Source organism: Sturnus vulgaris, chromosome 15 (assembly GCF_052056855.1).
Source record: "Sturnus vulgaris isolate bStuVul1 chromosome 15, bStuVul1.hap1, whole genome shotgun sequence".
In the NCBI taxonomy this organism is placed as follows: domain Eukaryota; kingdom Metazoa; phylum Chordata; class Aves; order Passeriformes; family Sturnidae; genus Sturnus; species Sturnus vulgaris.
In genome coordinates, this window is record NC_142257.1 from 6,847,080 (window position 1) to 6,867,313 (window position 20,234).

The 20,234-nt window shown below is 45.6% G+C and overlaps 1 protein-coding gene across 3 annotated transcripts; it reads right to left on the reverse strand.

Moving 5' to 3' along the window:
• Window positions 1-10: 10 nt before the first annotated feature.
• HMGXB3 (HMG-box containing 3) lies at window positions 11-19,491 on the reverse strand. Of its 3 annotated transcripts, XM_014886912.2 has the most exons (20): window positions 19,347-19,491; window positions 18,535-18,682; window positions 17,967-18,141; window positions 17,065-17,628; window positions 16,295-16,393; window positions 14,655-14,786; window positions 12,448-12,863; window positions 11,946-12,121; window positions 11,560-11,657; window positions 10,873-10,971; window positions 10,195-10,344; window positions 8,257-8,558; window positions 6,772-6,899; window positions 6,110-6,241; window positions 5,657-5,841; window positions 4,886-5,105; window positions 3,687-3,820; window positions 3,191-3,307; window positions 2,647-2,856; window positions 11-1,931 (listed from the first exon to the last, which is right to left on the reverse strand). In XM_014886912.2, the coding sequence occupies exons 2-20, from the start codon at window positions 18,678-18,680 to the stop codon at window positions 1,461-1,463; spliced, it is 3,954 nt and encodes a 1,317-aa protein (XP_014742398.1). In that variant the 5' UTR covers window positions 18,681-18,682; window positions 19,347-19,491; the 3' UTR covers window positions 11-1,460. The 3 variants fall into 3 exon arrangements, with proteins under 3 accessions (XP_014742398.1, XP_014742400.1, XP_014742399.1); XM_014886914.2 differs by lacking the exon at window positions 19,347-19,491 and having other exon boundaries at window positions 11,952-12,121; XM_014886913.2 differs by lacking the exon at window positions 19,347-19,491 and having other exon boundaries at window positions 8,257-8,555.
• Between the last annotated feature and the right edge of the window lie 743 nt (window positions 19,492-20,234).

Here is a 20,234-nt window from a genome sequence, read left to right on the forward strand (position 1 = left end):
GTCACTTGACCACAGTTTCACCCCAAAAATTGGAGATAATTTATTAAACTTTATCACTGACTGAAAAAAGTCACTAATGTCTCTTATAATAAGTTAATGTTCTTAACAGAAAAACCCCAAGCCATGATTACTGCATTTGCTCAGACTCAATACATTTACTTTAACAGTACGGTACTCAATAGGTTCCCCTTCACAGAAGGGAGTTTTCAACCACACCGCAGGCCTCAGAATCTTCCCCACTGCTCACTCAGACAAAATAAACTCCCAAGATGACAACTTAGCAGTCTGGCATCCTGCTTGTCTCCTCTGCAGGTCACAGCAAACACCAAACACTTTCACAACTAGCCCTGGCCAAAGGGAGCTGCAGCAATGACAGCACAGCTTTGCACCCTCAGCCCCAGGTGCTCTTCAGGTGTGCTGCAGAGGCAGAGGTCTCATCATGACTCCTCTCAAGGGGCTGACAAAGCAACCTGGGCAGCAGGAGACCCCTCCAACTCTCAGACGGCTGTGAGAACATGGTCAGGGCAGGTGTGACACCTGACAAAGTGATGAGATGTGGGCGCAGCTCTCCCAGCACTTCCACAGGGGTGGAATACAGAACTCTGCTCACTCTGGTGACACTGCATTCATTGCTCCTCCTTGATCCCGTAGACAGCACTTGAGTGTCCCTCCCCTCTCCACAGCCACCCTTGCACAGCACTTAAACCATCCTCCAACCCCTCGGCTTTCCTGGAGCTCAGTTCTTACCTTACCACACAGAACACGCCCCTCTCACTGCACCTTTTGGCTTCTAAGCTATTAGTGCTCATGTGACAGGACAAACAATTCCAGAAACTCCCTGCAGCCAAAGCACCCACAATCCTGCACCAGGAGTGCAGCCTCCAGGGAGGCTCTCCAGATACAGCATGTTAAAGAAGCACAGCTCCTCAAGACTCCTTGCAGCAAATGCCTATGAGAGCTCTGCAAGATTACCAGGCAGGAGTCAGTATCCTAAATTCACCTACTCGGCATGTTTTGGGGGAAATCATTGTAGCCATCTACCTTTTATGCCTGGTCCCACACCCCTAGCCCTGCCACCAATAAGCACAAAGAAGTCAGCAAGCAAGATTCAGAATGAAAAAACCTGCACGTGCTTGACTATGCACGCTCCCTGCTACCAGCAACTCCTCTATCCTCTCCAGCTGCAGGGAGGGTAACATCCCACGGCCCTGAACAGCAGATCCATCACATGCCTTGGAGGCAGTTGCAGCCTTCTGCAAGGCGGTGACAGACCCATGCTCGCAGCAGCTATCACGATGCTATGGAAGCACAGAGCTCTTTGGTCAGTAACAGCAGTCAAAGCCACCAGCATCACAGCTCCAACCTGTAAAAATAAACTCTCAAGCCGGACAGCTGCAAAAGCTGGCTCAGCCCACCCATCCACACAACCAGAGGAAGAAACCAACAGGCTGTTTTGTTACTCAGCAACCTCTATCCTCCTCCTGCTTCCCCTCCTCATCCTCTTCCGTTTCTGTTTTGATCTGGGCCACCCCGAGCCGGTAGAGCGCATCACGGATCACCACCTCCCCCGGCTGGCAGCTCTGCACGATCTCCTGGATCTGCCTGTTGACGATTTCCCTGCTGGTGAGGAAGTCCATGAGGCGGTTGTAGAGGTAATAGTGCGTGGGGTTCTCGAAGGTGATGGGCCTCTGGCGCACGTTGCTGGTTTTGCTGTCGCTGATGGCGGTGATGATGGCGCCGTAGGGCTCCAGCTCGCGGCACAGGGAGATGCAGCGGTGCCGAGCCGTGGGATCCCAGGCGCCGCTCTGCTCCGAGCCCGTGTGCACGATGCGGCGTGCCGAGGACTTGGTGATGGGGTGCTGAAGGGAGTGCTCAGCCACCGTCATGTCCACGCTGTAGTGCTGGTCCAGCAGCTCAGGGCAGGACACGTACTGGGGGAGAGACACACACACATCAGGTAGAAGAACAAGTAACCCCCCCCCCCCACAGCTGAGAAGATGGAACTACTGGCAGGCCAAACTCCAACCAACACTATGACCCAGGACAGAGGGAGGGCTAAATGATCCGGGCTTCCCTTACAAGCCACAAAGATGGTATGCATGCTCCCTCCTCACTTGTATGCCCTCAGATAATCTCAAGGCACTAGGAACCATCTTCCTCTCCCACTTCTCAAGGAATAGCAGTAGTTTGAAAGAAGTGAGTTGCTGTGTCAAAATAAGTGACGTGCTCCAAAGTTCATGATCTGAACTGTTACAACGCACTGCCAGCACAGCTCTTCCTATTAAGGACAATAATCAAACACAATCCCCAGGCAACATCTAATACATTCTGCTATGCTTAGGAGTGATGTACTGGCAAAGCTTAAATCAGGAAATAATTAACAGGTCAAATTCACCCCGGCAGTGTTCAAGACCAGGCTGGACGGAGCTGTGAGCAACCTAGCCTAGTGAAAGTGACCCTGCCTGTGGCAGGGGGGTGAACTGGATGAGCTTTAAGGGCCCTTCCAACCCAAACCACTCTGCGATTGTACGAAATTATCTTGAGCCACAATGTAAGTTACATATTAGGGAGAGGGGGTTAATTTTAATCTCTCTTGTAACTTTTCCATCCTGGACTGGCACAGCAGAGAGCAAGGACATAACTAACCGTTGGAGGCTCCATGGGGTCAGAGAAGCAGCCCTGGTTCTTCCCCCACATCTGTGAAGTCAGGCCAGGCCAGCAGAGGTCTGCACATAGTGCCACTGAAGAGGCTGTATCAACAACATATACTGGAGGCCAGTGACGTGAGGATACCAACAAGTCCACGTGATCCCGAGCATTTTCTCCTCTTACTATGTACTTTGAGCCACACACAACCTAGAAAAAAAAGTATTAGCATCAGCAGCACAATAAAACTGAAAACTTACAGAAAAAAAAATCTAGTCTTAAAAAAATTCAACTTCCTTTAAGGTATTCCAGACTATACAGTAACCAGACAGCTACTTTCTCTAAAGATACTCATACACATTCCTCCTCATTTACATTCACCTTGTCTCGGGGAATTTTCCAAGCCCCAAGGAACATGTTTCATTCCTAAGGCTCAGAGAAGCTCATTCCATTGCTTTAATTCAATAAGGAAGTTCCACACTGTTAAGTCAAATAATGAATAGCCAAGGAAGAAAAAAAACGTGGTGGCTCCAGTCTTCCTTACCTGATGTGGACACACTTTGTAGATTTTCCCTCCTGTGTGATGAGCAGAAGGTGGTGTAATGCTTGTCCCATTCTGTACAAACTCATAGAGAGCCAGGAGAGAGTAGCAGAGCTCATCCTAGAAAAGACAGAGAAAGGGACTAAAATTATCAGACTCCTGCAGAGAGGGAAAAGGCAGCATGCAAGGTCTCCCAAATCCTAATTTGCACTTCAGCCAACAACTTCCTAATCCCACACTCAGCACTGTGAGGATGACAGGCAATTATACAATGCTGAGCTGGTGACAAGGTAATTACAGGCTTCCTTTCTTCTAGCCCACGAAGGTTCAATTTATTTCACCATGTGTAAATTATCCTATAACCTGCTGTCACCCATCCCTGCCCTTAGTGCAGTCAGATGAGAAATTAATTGTCTAGGATGGCAAGAGTGGATGAGAGAAAGACAGTGAAGAACAGCTCCACTCCTGCAGGCTTGTATGTGGGCAAACAAGCCATTACCTTTGTATGTGATGCTTCCCAGGGGATGCCACACTGCGTCAGAAAGCTCTGCAGCTCTTCCTCACTGTAAGAGTTTATCAGCTCAGGCCTGAAGACTTCTTCCTGAAGGAGCCTCACCAAGGCACTCCCATTACCTGCAAAGGCAGGAAACAGGTCTCAGCACTCATTCTCAGGAAGGGAACTTACCAAAATAATTTCTTACGAAGACTACAGAAGCAGACTGCACAACCCACAGCCAGCAAGAGAAAGCTGTGAACAGTCCTACTTGCAAAGCATGTCACAGCCCACACTTGTCTTGAGCCCTTCACTGCTGAGGTCACCAGACTGAGCCCAGCATAACTGCAGACTCCATAAACACTTATCTATCCTGTCATGTGTAACCTTTAAATGACTAATGTGAGGATAACCAAGCGAAGAAGAGCAGAGATAAATGGTACTGCAGCCTTTGGACTGAAAAGCTCCAGGCTCAGCCTTCACATCTCTCTGGTGCTTTCTCTGGAGCTCCACTTCCACAAAAATCCACACAGCTCTTCTGCAGCTCAACTCTGAAGCAGCTGCAGCCCTGTCTGCAAAGCCAACTCACACACTTGTTAAGCTTGCAAAGCCAGTTTTCCTTCTTACACCCAATACCTAAATTCTTAAGGGAGCTACCTGATCCTAGCTCTCAGATCTGACAATATTCCTCTCACTGTTTCTTGTTCCATGCAGTCAATATGCAGTGGATGTACTGAATGTTGACAACTCTGATCAGGATCATCACACCACTCTCCTAGTTTTTTCTCAAGTTCTATACAAACTTATTCATCCTTTATTGAGATTGTAACACTGAAATACCAAGCACTACCTGTAACTTCCACACTCCAAGTATCAGCCTAACATGAAACAAACACTGACTGGCATTCAAGATGTGCATGCACTCCTCTGCAATCAGACTATCTCACCTGGGGCGCAATGCTCTAATGTCCCCATGTCTCAAATGCATCAGAGCACACCAGTGCATCCAAACTTCACAGTAAAAGCCAAGCCTCAAGCAGCAAAATAGCCTGAGAACAGCTGAAATCACCCCAAGGGTCCTGTCTTTTCTCAGCACATGTAACTTTTGAAATGTCATGCAATCAGCAATGCTTAATGCTAAACATCACCAAGACTGAAGTCACCAACACATCAAGCACTCCCTTAAGCACAACCTGAACCATTACCTGGCACTGGCTGTGCATGCAGGTTCTTATCCTTCTCTGTATTGATCACCACTGCTCCTCTCATCAGTGGAGGGAAGAAAGGAGCAACAATAGAGGCATCAAACTTTGTGATGGGGATGCTAGAAGGAAAAGCCACCTGCTCAATCACCTCCGTCTCCATTGTGGACCAAAAGTCTTCTACATTCACTTCACTTGATGGCAAGTATTCTGGCCAAGTAAACTACAGAGAGAAAGAAACATTGGTCAAACACAAATAAGCACAGTTCATTTGACAGTTTTGTGTCAGTCTCACTCACAGTATGAGGACTTATCCAGGACAGTGCTCAGCCCAAATATCACAAAGCTTCCCACAACCACTTTGCATCAGGTAATACTCAAAATTTGATGTATTTGACATAAAAGCCAGACATGCTACATTCTCCTACTAGGGCTTTTTTTCCCCATGAGAGAAGACAGCACCTCATGAAAAAAAGAATGTGTTCATGTCAAAGGAAGACCAAATTCAACAACTTCCATCCAAGATTCCTACTGCCCAAGGCTGCTGGACAAAAGTTATGGTCCAGGGATAAAGGATCTTGTTTTCCCTGAACTACACATCAACACCTCTAAGAGGAAGCACAGGCATTGCCACATCCTCTTGTCAAGCATCAGCAGAAAACCACTCACAAAGATCTTGTGTATTTGTTGTGCATCATGAAGACCAGAGTCAGCAAAAAATCACTGTGATCTGCTTTGAACACGAACAGGATGTGAGCTGTGGGAAAAACCTACCTCTATATTTTTCAGTGCTAGGACATTTTCTGTATTCCTCTGGGCTATTTCCACCTTGGGGGTTATGCCACAGATTCCACAGATCATATCATTGTAATCCCGGACTGTCAGGCATTCAAAAGCCCAGTAGCCATTGCACAGCAGTTCCTGCAGCTGACCCTGCTCATCAGGGCTAAGGCTTTTTTCTGAAAAGAGAACAATGCCAGTACTACAGTTTTCACATCCTGAAGCCAGTGGAGAAGTAGTTGGGCTCTCCTATGCAGGATAAAACCAAACCTGCCCTCCAGAGAATTGTTACAAAGAACTGCTCACAGAGGTACTGTTTGGTTTAGGAAGTGATTTAATAGAAACATACCACACTAAAATAGGTGAGGTTTGCCTTTTTATAACCTAACAATCATCATCAGGTCACAGTTTGGTATGTTATAGGAAAAGGCAAGAAGGAAAACCCACCAGTTTGCTCCTGAACAGAGTCAAGTATATTGCCAACAGCCACTCTGGGATCCTCTCCAAGTTTAATGTGGTTTCGGATTGCAAACAGAAGATCCAAGCTCACTAACAATTTGTTACCCACATTGAAAAGGCCTGCAGTTAAAACAAGACAGTTATTGTCTGTAGGGTTCCAGATCTCCCTCACAAAGAGATATATTCCTTACTGATACACAACACACTCACACGAGTACAGTTTAGAGAATAAAGGAAACACAAACAGTGCTTCTGCACCTCTGAAATGCAGAGTTCCCTACTGAAAGATCAGCTCCTTTCACAGACTTGTCTATTGATTTTAGAAGCTACAAGGAACAACTGCCAATCCATCTCACTAGCCAATGCCATGAAACAGCACTCTCCAGAGATGTCTCTATGATCTCAGGGGCTGCCTTGCAGAACTCAACATTCACACAGAGACCTATACCCGTGAATCTTCCTCACCAGAACATTCATATGTTTTCACTCACAAATATAGATTTACTTGCAGAATAAGCAGAAGAAATTTTAAAATAATTCAAATTTAGTACACTGGGGAAGGGAACAAGCTTTTCTGTGCCTGGACAATGTCCTGATACAACCCTAAGGCTTCAGACTGTAGTCATGCTGTATGCTCACATCTTTCCTACCTGTGTAAATGTCAGTGAAGCTATGGAGGGCCAGACACTGCAGGTTCAAGCACACTTTGACCTGAGCTGTAACCACCTGTAACTGATTGGCTGTCAGCAGCCAGCACTCCTGAGGACCAGCAAGGGAACTGCAACACACAACAAAAAAAACTCTGAGTGAAGCCAATGGGTTTTTTAGTCCAGTCCTGGAGTAACTTTAGACATTCTAGTTGATGTAAATTCATTATTATGTAAATCTAAGATAAGTCATAAGTCACCACATTGTATCACACCAGGAAAAGAAAGGCTACATTTTAAAACAGATTTCCCAGGCAGAGTCAGGCCACTGCTAACATTCTCTTAAACAGCACTAGAGCATCCCTCCAGCTCCATACACTGGGAACCTACTATTGGAGAGGTGGAGAAAACCTATGGCCCCATCTGCTCTGGGAGAAGTGTCTGTACCATAGCTGTGGCGATCAGTAACACATTCCACCCAGCAGCCTGTCCCTGCACACAGGGATCAGAAAGGTCTGCTCCTCTACACTCTAACTGCCAAGAGGGAAGTTCAGACAGGAGAGTGACTGTGGCTGAAATACTGCTGTCCACCTGAGAAAACAGGAATCAAAGCCAAAGTCACGTCCTTCCCACTGGAAGGGCCTCAATTAGAGCCCGTGCCGGTACATGAGAGAGTCCCACCCACAGAGCACTGTAAAGCAGCCAGGTACACACAAGGATTTACAATGCACGGATTGGTAAGTCCCAAGGTGATGGGCAGGGTGTGAGACTGCTCTGTTCTGAAAAAAATACAGAGCATAAAAAGTGTCTCATCTGAAAAGATTCCAATTGGTCCCAGCCTGACCAAAGCAAATATTCATTATTTGTATCAAGAAGTTTTTGTGGAAGAAACACACCATTAAACTCCCCAACATTTTGCTGTATGAAAAATTTTAGATCATGTTTCCAGAAACAGGAAGATGTCTGGCAGACTCAGGAAGGAGATATCCTACAGGCTTTCATACAAATTTAGTTAAGGCAACCTAGCCTATGTACTAAAAGTTTCTGAAAGTCCCTCAGGTTTCAATTCGGATATTTGTTCCAAAAAAAGCATCCACTCAAGCACACACTAAGAAATGAAGGAATGAAAATATCATAAGCAAAAAAATCCACACAGGAAATATTCAGAACAGGGAGAGAGAGAAAAAGGAAATCACACAATGCACACTTGTAAACACACAAGTTTTTCTCTCTCAACCTCAAAGCATCAGAATGGAAAACAAAGAGGGGATGACTAATGAAAACACTCTGTTTCAATAAGAAAAAGCTACAACTAGACTTTGCAGTCACTCTTTGATCCTGCTAAACCCCTTCCACACACATTTAGCTTATTCAGTGTCACTTTCACCAGCTTCACTACCAGGGGCCAAAGCAAATATTTCAGGCAGACTCAGAACAAAGAAAATCAGCATCAGTTTGAAAGAGTCAAAATCCAAAGCAGAATCTTACTTCTGTCCCCCTTTGAACAAGGGGCTGTTACAGAGGATGCACTGCACACACGGAGACTCGTAGTAGTTGGACCAGGAGGTCTGTTCAATGGTCACTGTCTCCTCACTCACGTTGGACAGGATGACCCGGGAGCTGTTGAGCTCATGGATGAGGGTGAAGATCTCTGCCAGCTCCGACTCGCTCTCGGGGATCTGCATCACCTTGCGCAGCAGCTGCAGCGTGGACTGACGCTGGATTTCCTTCTGCGACGGCGTTAGGGGCTCGCTGGTGTTCAGCACGTCCGACTGACCTGGACTGACCTCCTAGAAAGCAACACATCCAACTAGGCAAGCATGGGGATGAAATATTAAGCCCAAAGAAGTCATAAAAGGCAGCAGAAACACAGCAGGCTTTGCACTCAGTAAACTTGACTTCTACTCTGCTGCTGAATCATTGACTCCACACAGGAGCTTCAAGGTCAAATTACTTTAACAAAACCAGTTCCCAGCCCTTCAGAAACTCCTGCACTGCCAGACCATCACAGATTGGCCATTAAACTGTTAAGTGCAGGGAGTAGGAATCCAGAAGGTGAGGATAACCACGAACAGGTATATATAAACACTTCAATAACCCTCATCACCTGAACCCCCATCAGTGTTTTTCTCCACAGGTTATCAGACACAGGCTCAGGGCAGCCTGCACAGTCCTCCAGAAGCTGGAGGAACCAAGTACTAACAGAGAGCTGGGGGCTGTGATGCACAGAACACACTAATCAATAACAATTAATTAGCTACAGTCTACCCTTCTCCAACACACACACACTATCACAACAAAATGCACAAATACAGGAGAACCAAACTCCAGGTTGTCCCAGGAGAACAGAGAGAACAAAACCAGGCTGATTTGTTTAATCCCCAAAACTCTTCTGTCAACATTTCAACCTGGTTTTCTGACTACTCTAGCAATGAGACAAATGATCAGTCAAAAGCCCAGAGACAACAATGAACTGTGTGACAGGAATGTTAAACAGATCTACAACCAGAAAAAAAAGAAAAACACTAAATGAGGATGAGACAAGCCACACGCCTCTCAGAATGCAAGCTGAGCTAAGCACACTGCTGCTCCTTACACAGCTGTTTGTGAGTTTCACACAGGACATCTCAGTTGTTTGTGTTTTTTAAGAAAAAACAAAAACACTAAACAAAGCTATGTTCTTCAAAATAAAAAAAGGCAAGTGGATGAGTCTACTACACAGACTAAAATTCTGTCTATTTGCTGAGTAAGCATTTCAGCTAAGAGCAGGAAAGCTCATTTTTTCTTTTATTGTTTGAAAAACATGACAATTCAGTATGAGAAAAGCTAACCTTTGAGACTGCAAGGGCAAAAAAACCCAAAAAACAACCCCAGAATTAATTACATCCACATAGAACAGCAGACAACTGAAAAGGTATTTATACATCAGACAAAAAAACCCTACATCCAGAATAACTTCAAGTTGGAAGTAAAGTTTCTCTACAAACCCTTAAAAACAGGAAGCTCTAATACAAGATGTACTAACTTAACTGACACTAGCCCCAAACTGCTCACAAAGCAGAGCATACTTGGGAGTTTCTTGATGAAGTCTGAAGTTCAACAAAGCTGACACAGCAATGCTGTGACTTCAGGGTTGATTTTTCTAGCACAACAGAAGCATTTTTAAGTTGAGGAGACACCCAGTGGTAGCACCGGGTGTGCTCAGACTCACTCGCAGCCTGATGCACCACTGCTACAGGAGTTCAACAAACATTATCACAGCTATTTTAAATAGGAACCATTCTGCCAGAAAAGTTTATCATAATGGGAAAAAAAAAAAAAAAAAAAAAAAAAGCCCAAACCATGTCTCCACAGGGACTTGCAACTTAAACTTCTCTGCCCAGCTCACAACAGACATGTGATAAAACAAGCCAGCTTGAACCTTACCAGTGATTTTGCTGTTTTCTCAGTCCTGTCTTTGGCAAGGTTGTATCCACAGCTTGGACAGACTCGTGGCTTGTGCCTGTTTGTATAAACATAACTGCAGGAGGGGTTCTTGCATTTCCCTCTGCCACGTGATGTTGCTAATCCCAAATCCTGAACAACATAAAAGAGATGTTTGCTGACCTTTAATAGTTGGACTCCCATGATCTTAAAAGTCTTTTCCAGCCTGAATGACTCTATGATTCTAAGCCAACAAGATTCTAAAGAATATTATTATATGTTTTATCTCCACTTTATAACATCTTGTTTAAACATCAATAGCAAGTCCGGTCACTTTGTACAGAATCCTTTAAGTGGCACATTCTCGTGGCCAGTTCTCCAGACCAGAAGCACATTAAATTTATTCAGAAACCCCTGATCCTCCCTGCAGAACTCAAGGAAGGGATGAGGATTATACATGGGAACAAGTTAAAATCCATCTCTTAACAAGGCCCCAAACATAACTGCAAAACAGAGAACAGTCATCCTGGACTATGTCTAGAGATGACACAAAGTACAGATTATTTCATGTTAAAAATGAGACGTATTTGGGCAAGTCAGTAAAACAGAAGTCCCAGAACATTCTCATCCCAGAGAGGACACTCCCTGTGGCAGAAGTCACACTATTTGAAAAATTCTCACCAAAGTTACGGTGCAACTGTACTTGTAGGAAGGGAACATGTCTGGTTTGACCTCCACAATTTTAAACTCAGATGCCCTGCTTGTCACAGAACTGTGGAGCTAGAGATCGAAAGCAGAAAAAACAACACCCATCAGACACCTACTACTAAATACATACATGCATCAATAATCAACATCTATTAGCATTCCTGCCTCCAAGAGATTAATTAATGTTCATTTAATTAATATCCATAATACCATGAGACAGTATTTTGCATGGGAAGGCATTACAATTCACAGATTCATTTCAGCACCTTGGCATACTCAGTCATATTTTACAGTTGAAAAGCTCAGTATTCAGTATTTCATGTCAGATTATCAAAGCACCAGCAGATCCTTAAAACATCTTCTGAAAGTAGCTGGGAGGTTCCCAAAGTAACCAACAGCACGACTGTCCAACAGCATCTCTCAGCTCAGTTCCTACATTCAGCCACCAAGCAGTCATTCTGCTCCCCAGCTATATAATAAAAACAGCCAGTCACAGATCTCATCATCATAAGGCTGCTACATTTTTTGTTCTATTTCTCACTCAGGTCAAATCACTCACCTGGGAGAAAATACTCAACACAAAAAAAACCCAAACCAAAACCACAAACAAAACCCTTCCCCCATAAAATCCAGGAAAATAATTTGCATTTGAAGAACAACCTTTCGTTCCTCAGCAGTTGGTGGTTGCAGAACTGACTGGCCCAACTGTTTCAGTGTACTGGGCTTCAAGCCTGATGTTCTCACAGGGGAATGCTTGTCTAGGAGGAAAGAGATGTACCAGGTTAAATGTGAGAAAACAGGTTCTGTTTCTTTCTGACATCTTTGGTAAATGCCACTGTAGTCACGTGATATCTTTGCTCTGAGCTTGAAATAACCCAAGCAGGTGTTTCATGGCCCATTTACTGCACTCAGGCAGAGACAAACTGTTTTCTTCCTAGCACTGATAACCACCTCCCTTGAAACCTATCTTCTTATTGGCAGACACCACTTCAGCATGGTGAGGAAAGGCAACAGCTCCCAAAGCACACAGAGAATGCTGCTTTTACCAGTACTTGCAAAGGCCTGCCTGCTGCTTGGCTGCTCTGTGCTGGCTTCTCTCCCCACAGTGACTGGAGCAGGCAGAATGGCTCGCATGGGTCTGGCTGCAGCCAGCAAGGAGGGCTTGGGTCTTGGTTTACTCTTTACTTCTTGTCCCTTGTGTGTAGCAGCTGTTGCATCAGTTCTGAAAAACAAGAGTTACAAGTGAAAAAATATTCCATCGATTTCCCCTCAGCTTCAGCTTTCCTCTTTTCCCTGAATTGTGCTTTGTTAGCACACTAATCACAGCTGTTGCAATATAGAGAGAGAGACAGTGCTACGGCTGCGTCTGCCCTGTGACTACAATCAGTCACTTAAAAAAAAATTAGTTCTGATGGACAAAGACTCAAAGGAACAATCCTGAACTGGCACAAAAGAGATAGCAAACAACAGCCTTCAACTTTTTGGACTAGTCTCATGAGCATTCAATAGACATCATATACTCCCATAACACATGGAAAACTGACTCACCCCACCACTGGCTTTTTCACAGAGGCATTTGGACTCAACACCTCAGAAGGCGTCGACATCCCCAGCCCTGCACTTCCTTTCTCTGCCTGCTCCGAAGAAGTGTCTGCTTGCCGCTGGCTCTCTTGGCCCAGCACCACTCCAACAGCACTCCTCCTGTCTTCAGCAAGCACATTATTTGGGAGAAAGTGGTCTTCAGAGATGATCACTTCCTCCCACTCCATCTCAGGCATCTGCCCTCCGACAGGCCCAGCATTCAGCAGCTGGCTGACAGCTTCAGAGCTCTCTGAGGTGGACTTGGAGGAACTCTCGCTAATGGCCGTGGGTTCTGTGAGGGCTGACTGCTGACCTCTTTTAGCTGCTGGAGTTTTAAGAGAGGTGCTTGAATTTGGCTCAGATTTGCTTTTTGGTTGCTTTTCCTGGAAACAAGGAGAGAGTCACATTTCAGAGCTTTCGGCATTCACAGATAAACAAGTCCCCTGCACATATGCCACGTTTCCCGTGGCCTATTTAATGCTGGATCCAAACAGCAAAATCCTAAGTGTTTAAGCAGTGAATTGTATGGGAGTTGACAGACAGCACCTCCTACAACAGCAAAGGCCCTGCTAACATTGTATCTGGCCTCTTGGCCCTTCATGTAATATTTTTAGACACTGTTTATTTTGAAGAATCAATCTTTCTTAAACTCCCTTAAATATCACCATTAGCATGAAAACCACAGTCACCCACCACCCTCTGTAGCAAGGGCCCACCTCCTACACTCCTCTTTCATGGCTCCAGCTCTCTTGATGCTGTCTGTTCTTCCACATTATTGAGCAATCAAAGGGAGCTAGGACAGAGAATTTGCATCTTTTGGATACGTGCTTTCAGAAAAGCAAGCATGTGAGCCAACCAGAAAACAGGATTACTTAGGAAGATTTTTTGACTTTAAGAAAAATGTTACTTCCAAGATTATGGGTACAGAAATCTTTGTACCAGAGTCAACAAAGGTACAAAGAACACTGAATTGGAATATGGAAGAATATATCAGAAATCGAATCCAGCAGAACAGAGTAAGTCTGAAAGACAAAAAGGAAAACTCCTTCTAAAATCTTTCTATTCTAACCAGGGTAAGACTGAACAGCAGCAGACATGCTTATGTTCAGGCAGAATCCAGAAATACTTTTTGCATTAAGCCGTCTCACTCTACCTCAACAAGTTTACAAAACAAAAGTGAAGATGTCACCATCACTATTTGTACCCTACCATACAGGAAGCTCAGCCTTCAGCTCAGACACTACAGAGTTTGCTAACTGCCCAAAAGAGTTCTCATCCCTGAATGTTTAATAGACCCAGACACAAAGTAAAGGAGATTCAGAACAAATCCAAACAAAGCCACTGAATGCCAATGCCAGTTTTCACAATGAGAACATACTTTAAATTGTGCCTGAGGAGTCTTTCTTCAGACAGAAATGCACATCTGTTCAAAGCTGACTAATTAGCAGGAGAGTGCCAAGGTTTAAGGATCAAGTGTGTTTTTCTGTACACAGCTAGCAGAGATGCCAATAACTTAAGCAGAATAGGCATCATGTAGAGAAAGACTTTTCCACTCAGACAACTTCACAACTCTACCAACACCTGGAAATTTCCTTCTAGTCAGAGGTCAGAACATCATGATCAGACATATGGCCATGAGACAACAATACCCAACAGCACTTCAGCTTGCACTAGATCAGCTTTCTCAACAAGCTTCTAAAGGATCACACACATCCTATAGTCGAGAGCTGCTCCTTCTCTCTGTTAAAAAAACAACGTTGAAAAACCACAGAAAACTAAATTTGCAGAAGAATTTCAAATGCTGCTATTAATTACCACAAAACAATTTCCCAAGCTTAGTTGGGGCGGTAGCAGGAAGAACAGGCAATGCCTTCCAGTCACAGGAACTGTGCAGGCAGAGGGCCAGAAGAATGTGTATCCTCACAACGAGAGAGTTCGCAAATGCAGCCCCATCTATTCTAACAGATGCAAGTAGCATTTTTACCCAAGGTGAGGTGATTTCAGGTCTCACCTTGGCCAAGTGTCCCCTGCAATGGTGACTTGCTCCAGCACACGCACTGGAACACAAGTTCAGGGATCATTTCTGGTGTATTTGACCTCCTGTGCTAGATCTACAGGTCTAGAAGCAACCAGCGCCTTTTGCCTCCAAGTCTGGAAAGGAAAGACAAATTTACCTTTGGGATCCATTTCCCTCCCAGGAAGTTTCCACACGTTGGGCATTTTGGTGGCTTATGCCTGGTGACATAAGTGAAGGAACAGCCAGGATTGGTGCAGTTTCCATGTCCCCTGCGAGTATAGGTGGTTGTCTGAAACAAGAATTGTCAAGAATTTGTCTACAAACCCAAAAACCACAAAGCTGTGCTGATCACTTCCTTTTTCCTCATAAGCATTTTACAAATGTTATTTGGCAAATCACCAGCCTTCTACTATTATTCATTTTACTGAACAAACACCACACAGCTGGGTCAGGGTGAGACAGCACCATAACTACTGCGAGTCTAAATGCTCAGATTCTGGTATTACCAGAATTTAGATCAACCTGCAGAGCAGAGATGAACAATGCACGTAACCTCCTGGAGAAGCTAATCTTGCAATTACAGTGATTTCACAGTTCTTTTTGAACATGAAAAAGTCATAGTAAGATGGCATTAAAATGCTTCTAACAGCAATCCACAGTAAGACAAGATGTGGTTAACACGACAACACAACAAAAAGACTTGAAGATAAACACTCATGAAACACAGGCAGTTTAGTCAGTAATTTCTTGCTGTATGGGATGCTCAAGTGCTCCCTGGTCCTTCACTGTAACTTGCTATGAACTACTGAAATACAAGCAGCATCACCAGGTACTGTTTATACGAACAACTAAAGTAGAACCTGTCATCTTTGCCAGGACAACTGCAACAACACATCTGAGTTTTTGTCAGCACAGCACTTCACAATATCCTGTTCTCAACACTCCCAAGAGAGCTGTTGTACTGTAACCCCCTAACTAGGTACAGATTTTTTCTAGAAATGTAAGTGCTGCTGTCAAAGAAATGAGTCAATTTAAACTAGATCCTTCTCCGGAACCTGAGGTATTTCCATTCTCCCCAAGACAACTGGAAGAGCATCACACTATGCACCACTATAAATATCCGCAGTGTTCCACCAGCTGGAAGCACAGAGAACCTGGAAAACAGGATTTGATGCTAGCTTATATAACAGAAGGAGCTGCAGTACTGACTGTACAGTGAACTCCCAAAATGGCTACAAAAACACAGGTGGCTGGAGTGGTTACATTAGCAAAATAATATTATTCTTCCTCATGCAACAGGCTACACAGCCTTTTATACGGTTTCTCAAAACCTCAGATCATTGCTCCCCTCCTGCCACACAGCCAAAGCAAGAGCTTTGCAGCTTGTTTTCCTGTCAAAAGAGCAGATCCCTGCCCTTAAAGAGATAGACACTGGCTTTTTATGAAGACAAATATGCACCCAAGCAGTGGATGTAGATGGCTACACAGAAACTGCTGTCAGCCAGATGTGTTGTGTATGATAGCTTTATCTACTCCATCTGTTTACAAGAATTCCTTGAGGAGGAAGGGAGAAGAAATGAGCTCTGTAACACACAGTAGGAAGTCAGAGACCCTCTTAGCCTGTGCAAGACACAACACAAGGGACAAGAAATACATCAACTGATATGGCAACTCCAAATTGGATTATGTTTAAAAACTGAACCATGAGCAAATCTCTGTCACTCTAACATCTTTAAGACCAATCTATGACAATACATCCAAACCTTAAGATACCATACAAGACTCTGAAATTCTTACCAATTTAATTGATGCTGGGTTCTCCACAACAGAATGAGCTGGCAAAGGTAACATGATGAACTGTGTTGCAGGTGTGGAGGAGTTACTCTCTTCAGTATCCTAAAGTGAAGTCGAAGGGAAAATACATGCAGAAAACAAAAGACACGGTGACCCATATTCCTCCCTCTCATGAACATTAATATGTCTTAAGGACTAATGAAACCAGAATACAGGACAGAGCAGCAACCATTTCAAAAGCAATGGCCTTACCAGATGTACTCTGGAAATTACCAAACTCCTCACACTTTAAAACTGAAAACAGAGAATCCAACTCTTCACAAACTAAGGTTTTCTATGACTAATCCCTAAAACCTCAGCTTAAAATTACTCCCTTCTACCACTCTGCAACCAGGAAAACAGCTATCAGGAGCGCAGCAGTAGCATTTTTTCTTACCAAAATCTTGCAGTGCAACTGCAGAACCCAACTACTGACACTGCAATACCCCAAACATTGTAGTAACAAACAATTAAAAGAACTCAGTCATGTTAAGACACAATTGATATCAGCACACGGCTGAGTCAATCTGCAAGCAGAGACAAATTAGTCACGGAGTTACTTTTCTATCATTGATTGCAAAAGTTTCTGTTTTTCTCAGCACTGAGCATCAGCAAGTTGGGTAATCAGAGGCTGTCCTGCACCCACTGAGGATCTCAAGTAAAATGGGGGAAACAACATTCAGATGTTTCAGGTGAGATGTGTCAGGAGTCTGAGTGTCACTGGAAAAACTTACCCTCCCGGTCACCACGGTCACCACAGACACCCCATCGGGCACCTGGGGACGGGCCACAGTGATGCTCCCGTTGGAGATGTCTGTGGAGCTGCTAACCAGAGTCTCCTCAATAACCACTCGGGCTGTCTGGTACTGCTGTCCCTCTATTTCCAAAGAAGCCTCATCCAAGAGGATGTCTCCAGCCACTTTCTCTGTCACAGGCCCAACAAAATGAGAGAGAACCTCGGAGGCAGCTGCTTCTTCCACAGGCTCGGGCTGGGCAAAGGCTGCGGTGTCCTCTGCCAGCCTCTCGATGGCAATGCACTGCTCCGAGACAGTGGCCTGGCCCGAGTCCACAGACAGGATGTTCTGCACGGCATCATGGGACACACTGCTGACGTTCCTGGGAGCCACCAAGCCTTCGGATGTTGCTGGGCTCTGCGTCACACACAGCTCCAGAGACTGCCTGCTCCTGTCCTCCTGAAGAGTGGTTTTGGGAATAATTATATAATCAGAGCGAGGAAGAATCTTACGAAAGCCTGGAATGTCAGGGACTACTGCAGTTCGAGTGGGTGCCTTGGAGTTCTGTGGGCAAAACCAGAGGACGGAAAAAATGAATATGAGAAAAGGAAGAGAATCAGTTATCAAGCCTGCCATTTTAGTGCCTAAGGTAAAAATGGTATATGAAGTATTTTGCTGAGAATTTCTCCACATGAGTGAGCCTGCAGAACCCCTCTCAGTCCTGGTTTTATCACCCACTTTACCAACGCTCACTCTGATGAAAAGACACAAAAAATAACTGCCATGAGCAGGTAAATCTGCAGTTAAACGACTCATCCACACAGTGCTATGTAACTGTGGGTTACAAGCAGGTAACTGCCTCTCTCTTCAGCAGTTAAAGAACTTCCACAAAGACAACTCACCGGGTCCAGTCCCTCTTTCTCTAGCTTGGCTTTCTCCAAGTAGTAGCTTTTTTCAGCCACACTGAGCAACCTCCAGCTCTCACTGATCTTTTTGTTGATTTCAGATTGAGGGAGGTGTGGAAGCTCTTGCTGTACTTTCAAGTAAATATCATAATAGTACAGAAGGTAAGCAGATCTGAAACACAACCAGAAATTGAAACATTAAGGTCGTTCTATATAAATTCCTTGAGGAAAAATAAATCCACAAGGTTTAGGTTTGTCTCAAGGTCATGTGACAAGCAAGTTACATTTAATTTTATTTGTAAATGCATTTTTAACCAAATGAAAACTCTCCCTCTGAGGAACAGCCTAAGGCAAATTATTCTGAGGTAAACAAACTCTACACTGAGCAACAGCGGCACCTGTAAAGACTGTCTGAGCAGGCCCAAAGTGTCACGCTGACATTTAATATACAATGTTTTACACTATGAAGTGTTCCAAGTGCACTGCAAAGTCCACTCATGTCAGAAACAAGGAAAACTGCTCTCAGACCCTACAAAGGAACCAAACGAGGGCAGAAAGAACTTACCGAGGCTTCTTGGCTTTTTCTCCATGATCACCAGTACTTTTATGTTTCTTCTTCTTCTTGGATGGCACCGGTGATGCATAAGTGTAAGTGCTCTCTATCTCCTCCATCACCACAGTTACCTCAGTGCCATCATAGGGAGCCTCCATGGCTAGAATACATATTCTGTGTTATTCTCTTGTCAAATTATACAACATTTCTCCCAATAAACAGCACTTTTAATCACTTTATTAAACTGACAGCACTGTTGGTATCTAATTTGACTCTAATTAAATTAAGGTTACTATCTAGGTGTTCTCTATCTAATTTTAGGAGGAAACTTCTACATCTATAACCTCAATACCATCAGTTCAGTGCAAACACACTGCATCTGCATTTCCAGAGTTGAAGTTTTACAGGGAACTCTCAGGTACCTTTGGTGACCCAGAGGGAGCCGTACTCTCAGCCAACAGCTGTCTGGCTACAAGGTGTCATATTACGGCCACGCTACAAAAGCAAGGTCAGAGGCTGAAAGAGCAGGAAGCCTCACAATCCCCTAACCCACCGCCAGCTCTCCGGAGCTCCTCGCTTGACAGCGATGACGGACAGCTCCAGGCACCGGGAGGACATAGGAGATAAAGGCAGCACCGCCTACGCCAGGTACAGCCCCGGCATGGCCCGCACCTCGGCCCCGCGCAGCCGGTGATCCCGGGCGAACCTCAGGCCGTTACCCCGAGCCCCATCTCCTCCACACCGCCTGAGGCCAAGCGGAGCAGCGCAGCTCCCTCCGGTCCTGCTAAATGTTTCCGTGCCCCCTCCCAGGTGTGCCCACTCACCGGACAGCTCCGCGGCCGCGCACGCGGACAGGAGGCGAGCTGTGGTCACGTCCCCGCCGGGGCGCGGCGGCGTGGAGGAGGCAGCGTGGGGGCCACGGGCCGGCCGCGCAGAGGGGAGCGTGCGTGCGGAGCGGGCGGGCTGTGCGGGGCGGGCCGCCCCGGCATGCTGGGCCGGCTGCGGGCCGGGCCCGGGCAGAGCGCGGCTGCACCAGAGCCTCCGCGCCGGCGCCTCCGCCGGAAGTGACCGCGGCAACGGCGTCCGGGGCACGGCGGGGCGGGACGGCGGCCGGCAGGGGTCACTCTTCTGCGCGTGCGCGGCGAGGAGACGGCGCGCGGGCCACGTTCCCGCCATTTCCCGTGAGGGCGGCGGCGCTCGAGGGCAGGGCGGGGCAATTAGTGTTTAATTAGCGCTTACCTAGCAAAGGACGCGGGCTGCGGCAGTAGGAGTGCGTCTTACGAGAACAGCATCGAGCTCTTCGCTTCATTAGTGCGTGCGCCCTCTTCACGGATTTCTTCTTCCTCCAGCGCCCGGGTGCAAGTCTGGGCCTTCCCCTGGTGGAGTGCAGCACCGCCGGGGCAAAGCGCTGCTCCAAGCTTAGGTGGTTCGTCCCAGCAATCACTGAATCATTTAGGGTGGAACAGACCTCTGAGATCGTGGATCCAGCCTATAACCCAACATCAAATAGACCACGCGTACCACATCCAGTCTTTCCTTAAACACCTCTGGGAACGGTGATTCCACCTACTTGAGCAGCCCATTCCAATGTCTAATCACCCTTTTTCTGAAAAAAATTTGTTCAACATGGATTACTAGAGGAACGTGAGTCAGAATATAATACCTGTAAAGAAACCACATACTAATGGATACAGGCTAGTATAAGATCTCAG

Bases quoted from the DNA above. Each gene is read 5' to 3' on its own strand.
- HMGXB3 (XM_014886912.2), bottom strand. From the start codon at position 18,680: ATGGAGGCTCCCTATGATGGCACTGAGGTAACTGTGGTGATGGAGGAG. The intron at 6,900-8,256 runs GTAAGATTCTGC...TGTGTGTTGCAG, and splicing joins TTGTTCAAAGGGGGACAGAA to TTCCCTTGCTGGTCCTCAGG. The intron at 6,242-6,771 runs GTAGGAAAGATG...TTTTAACTGCAG, and splicing joins CTTCACTGACATTTACACAG to GCCTTTTCAATGTGGGTAAC.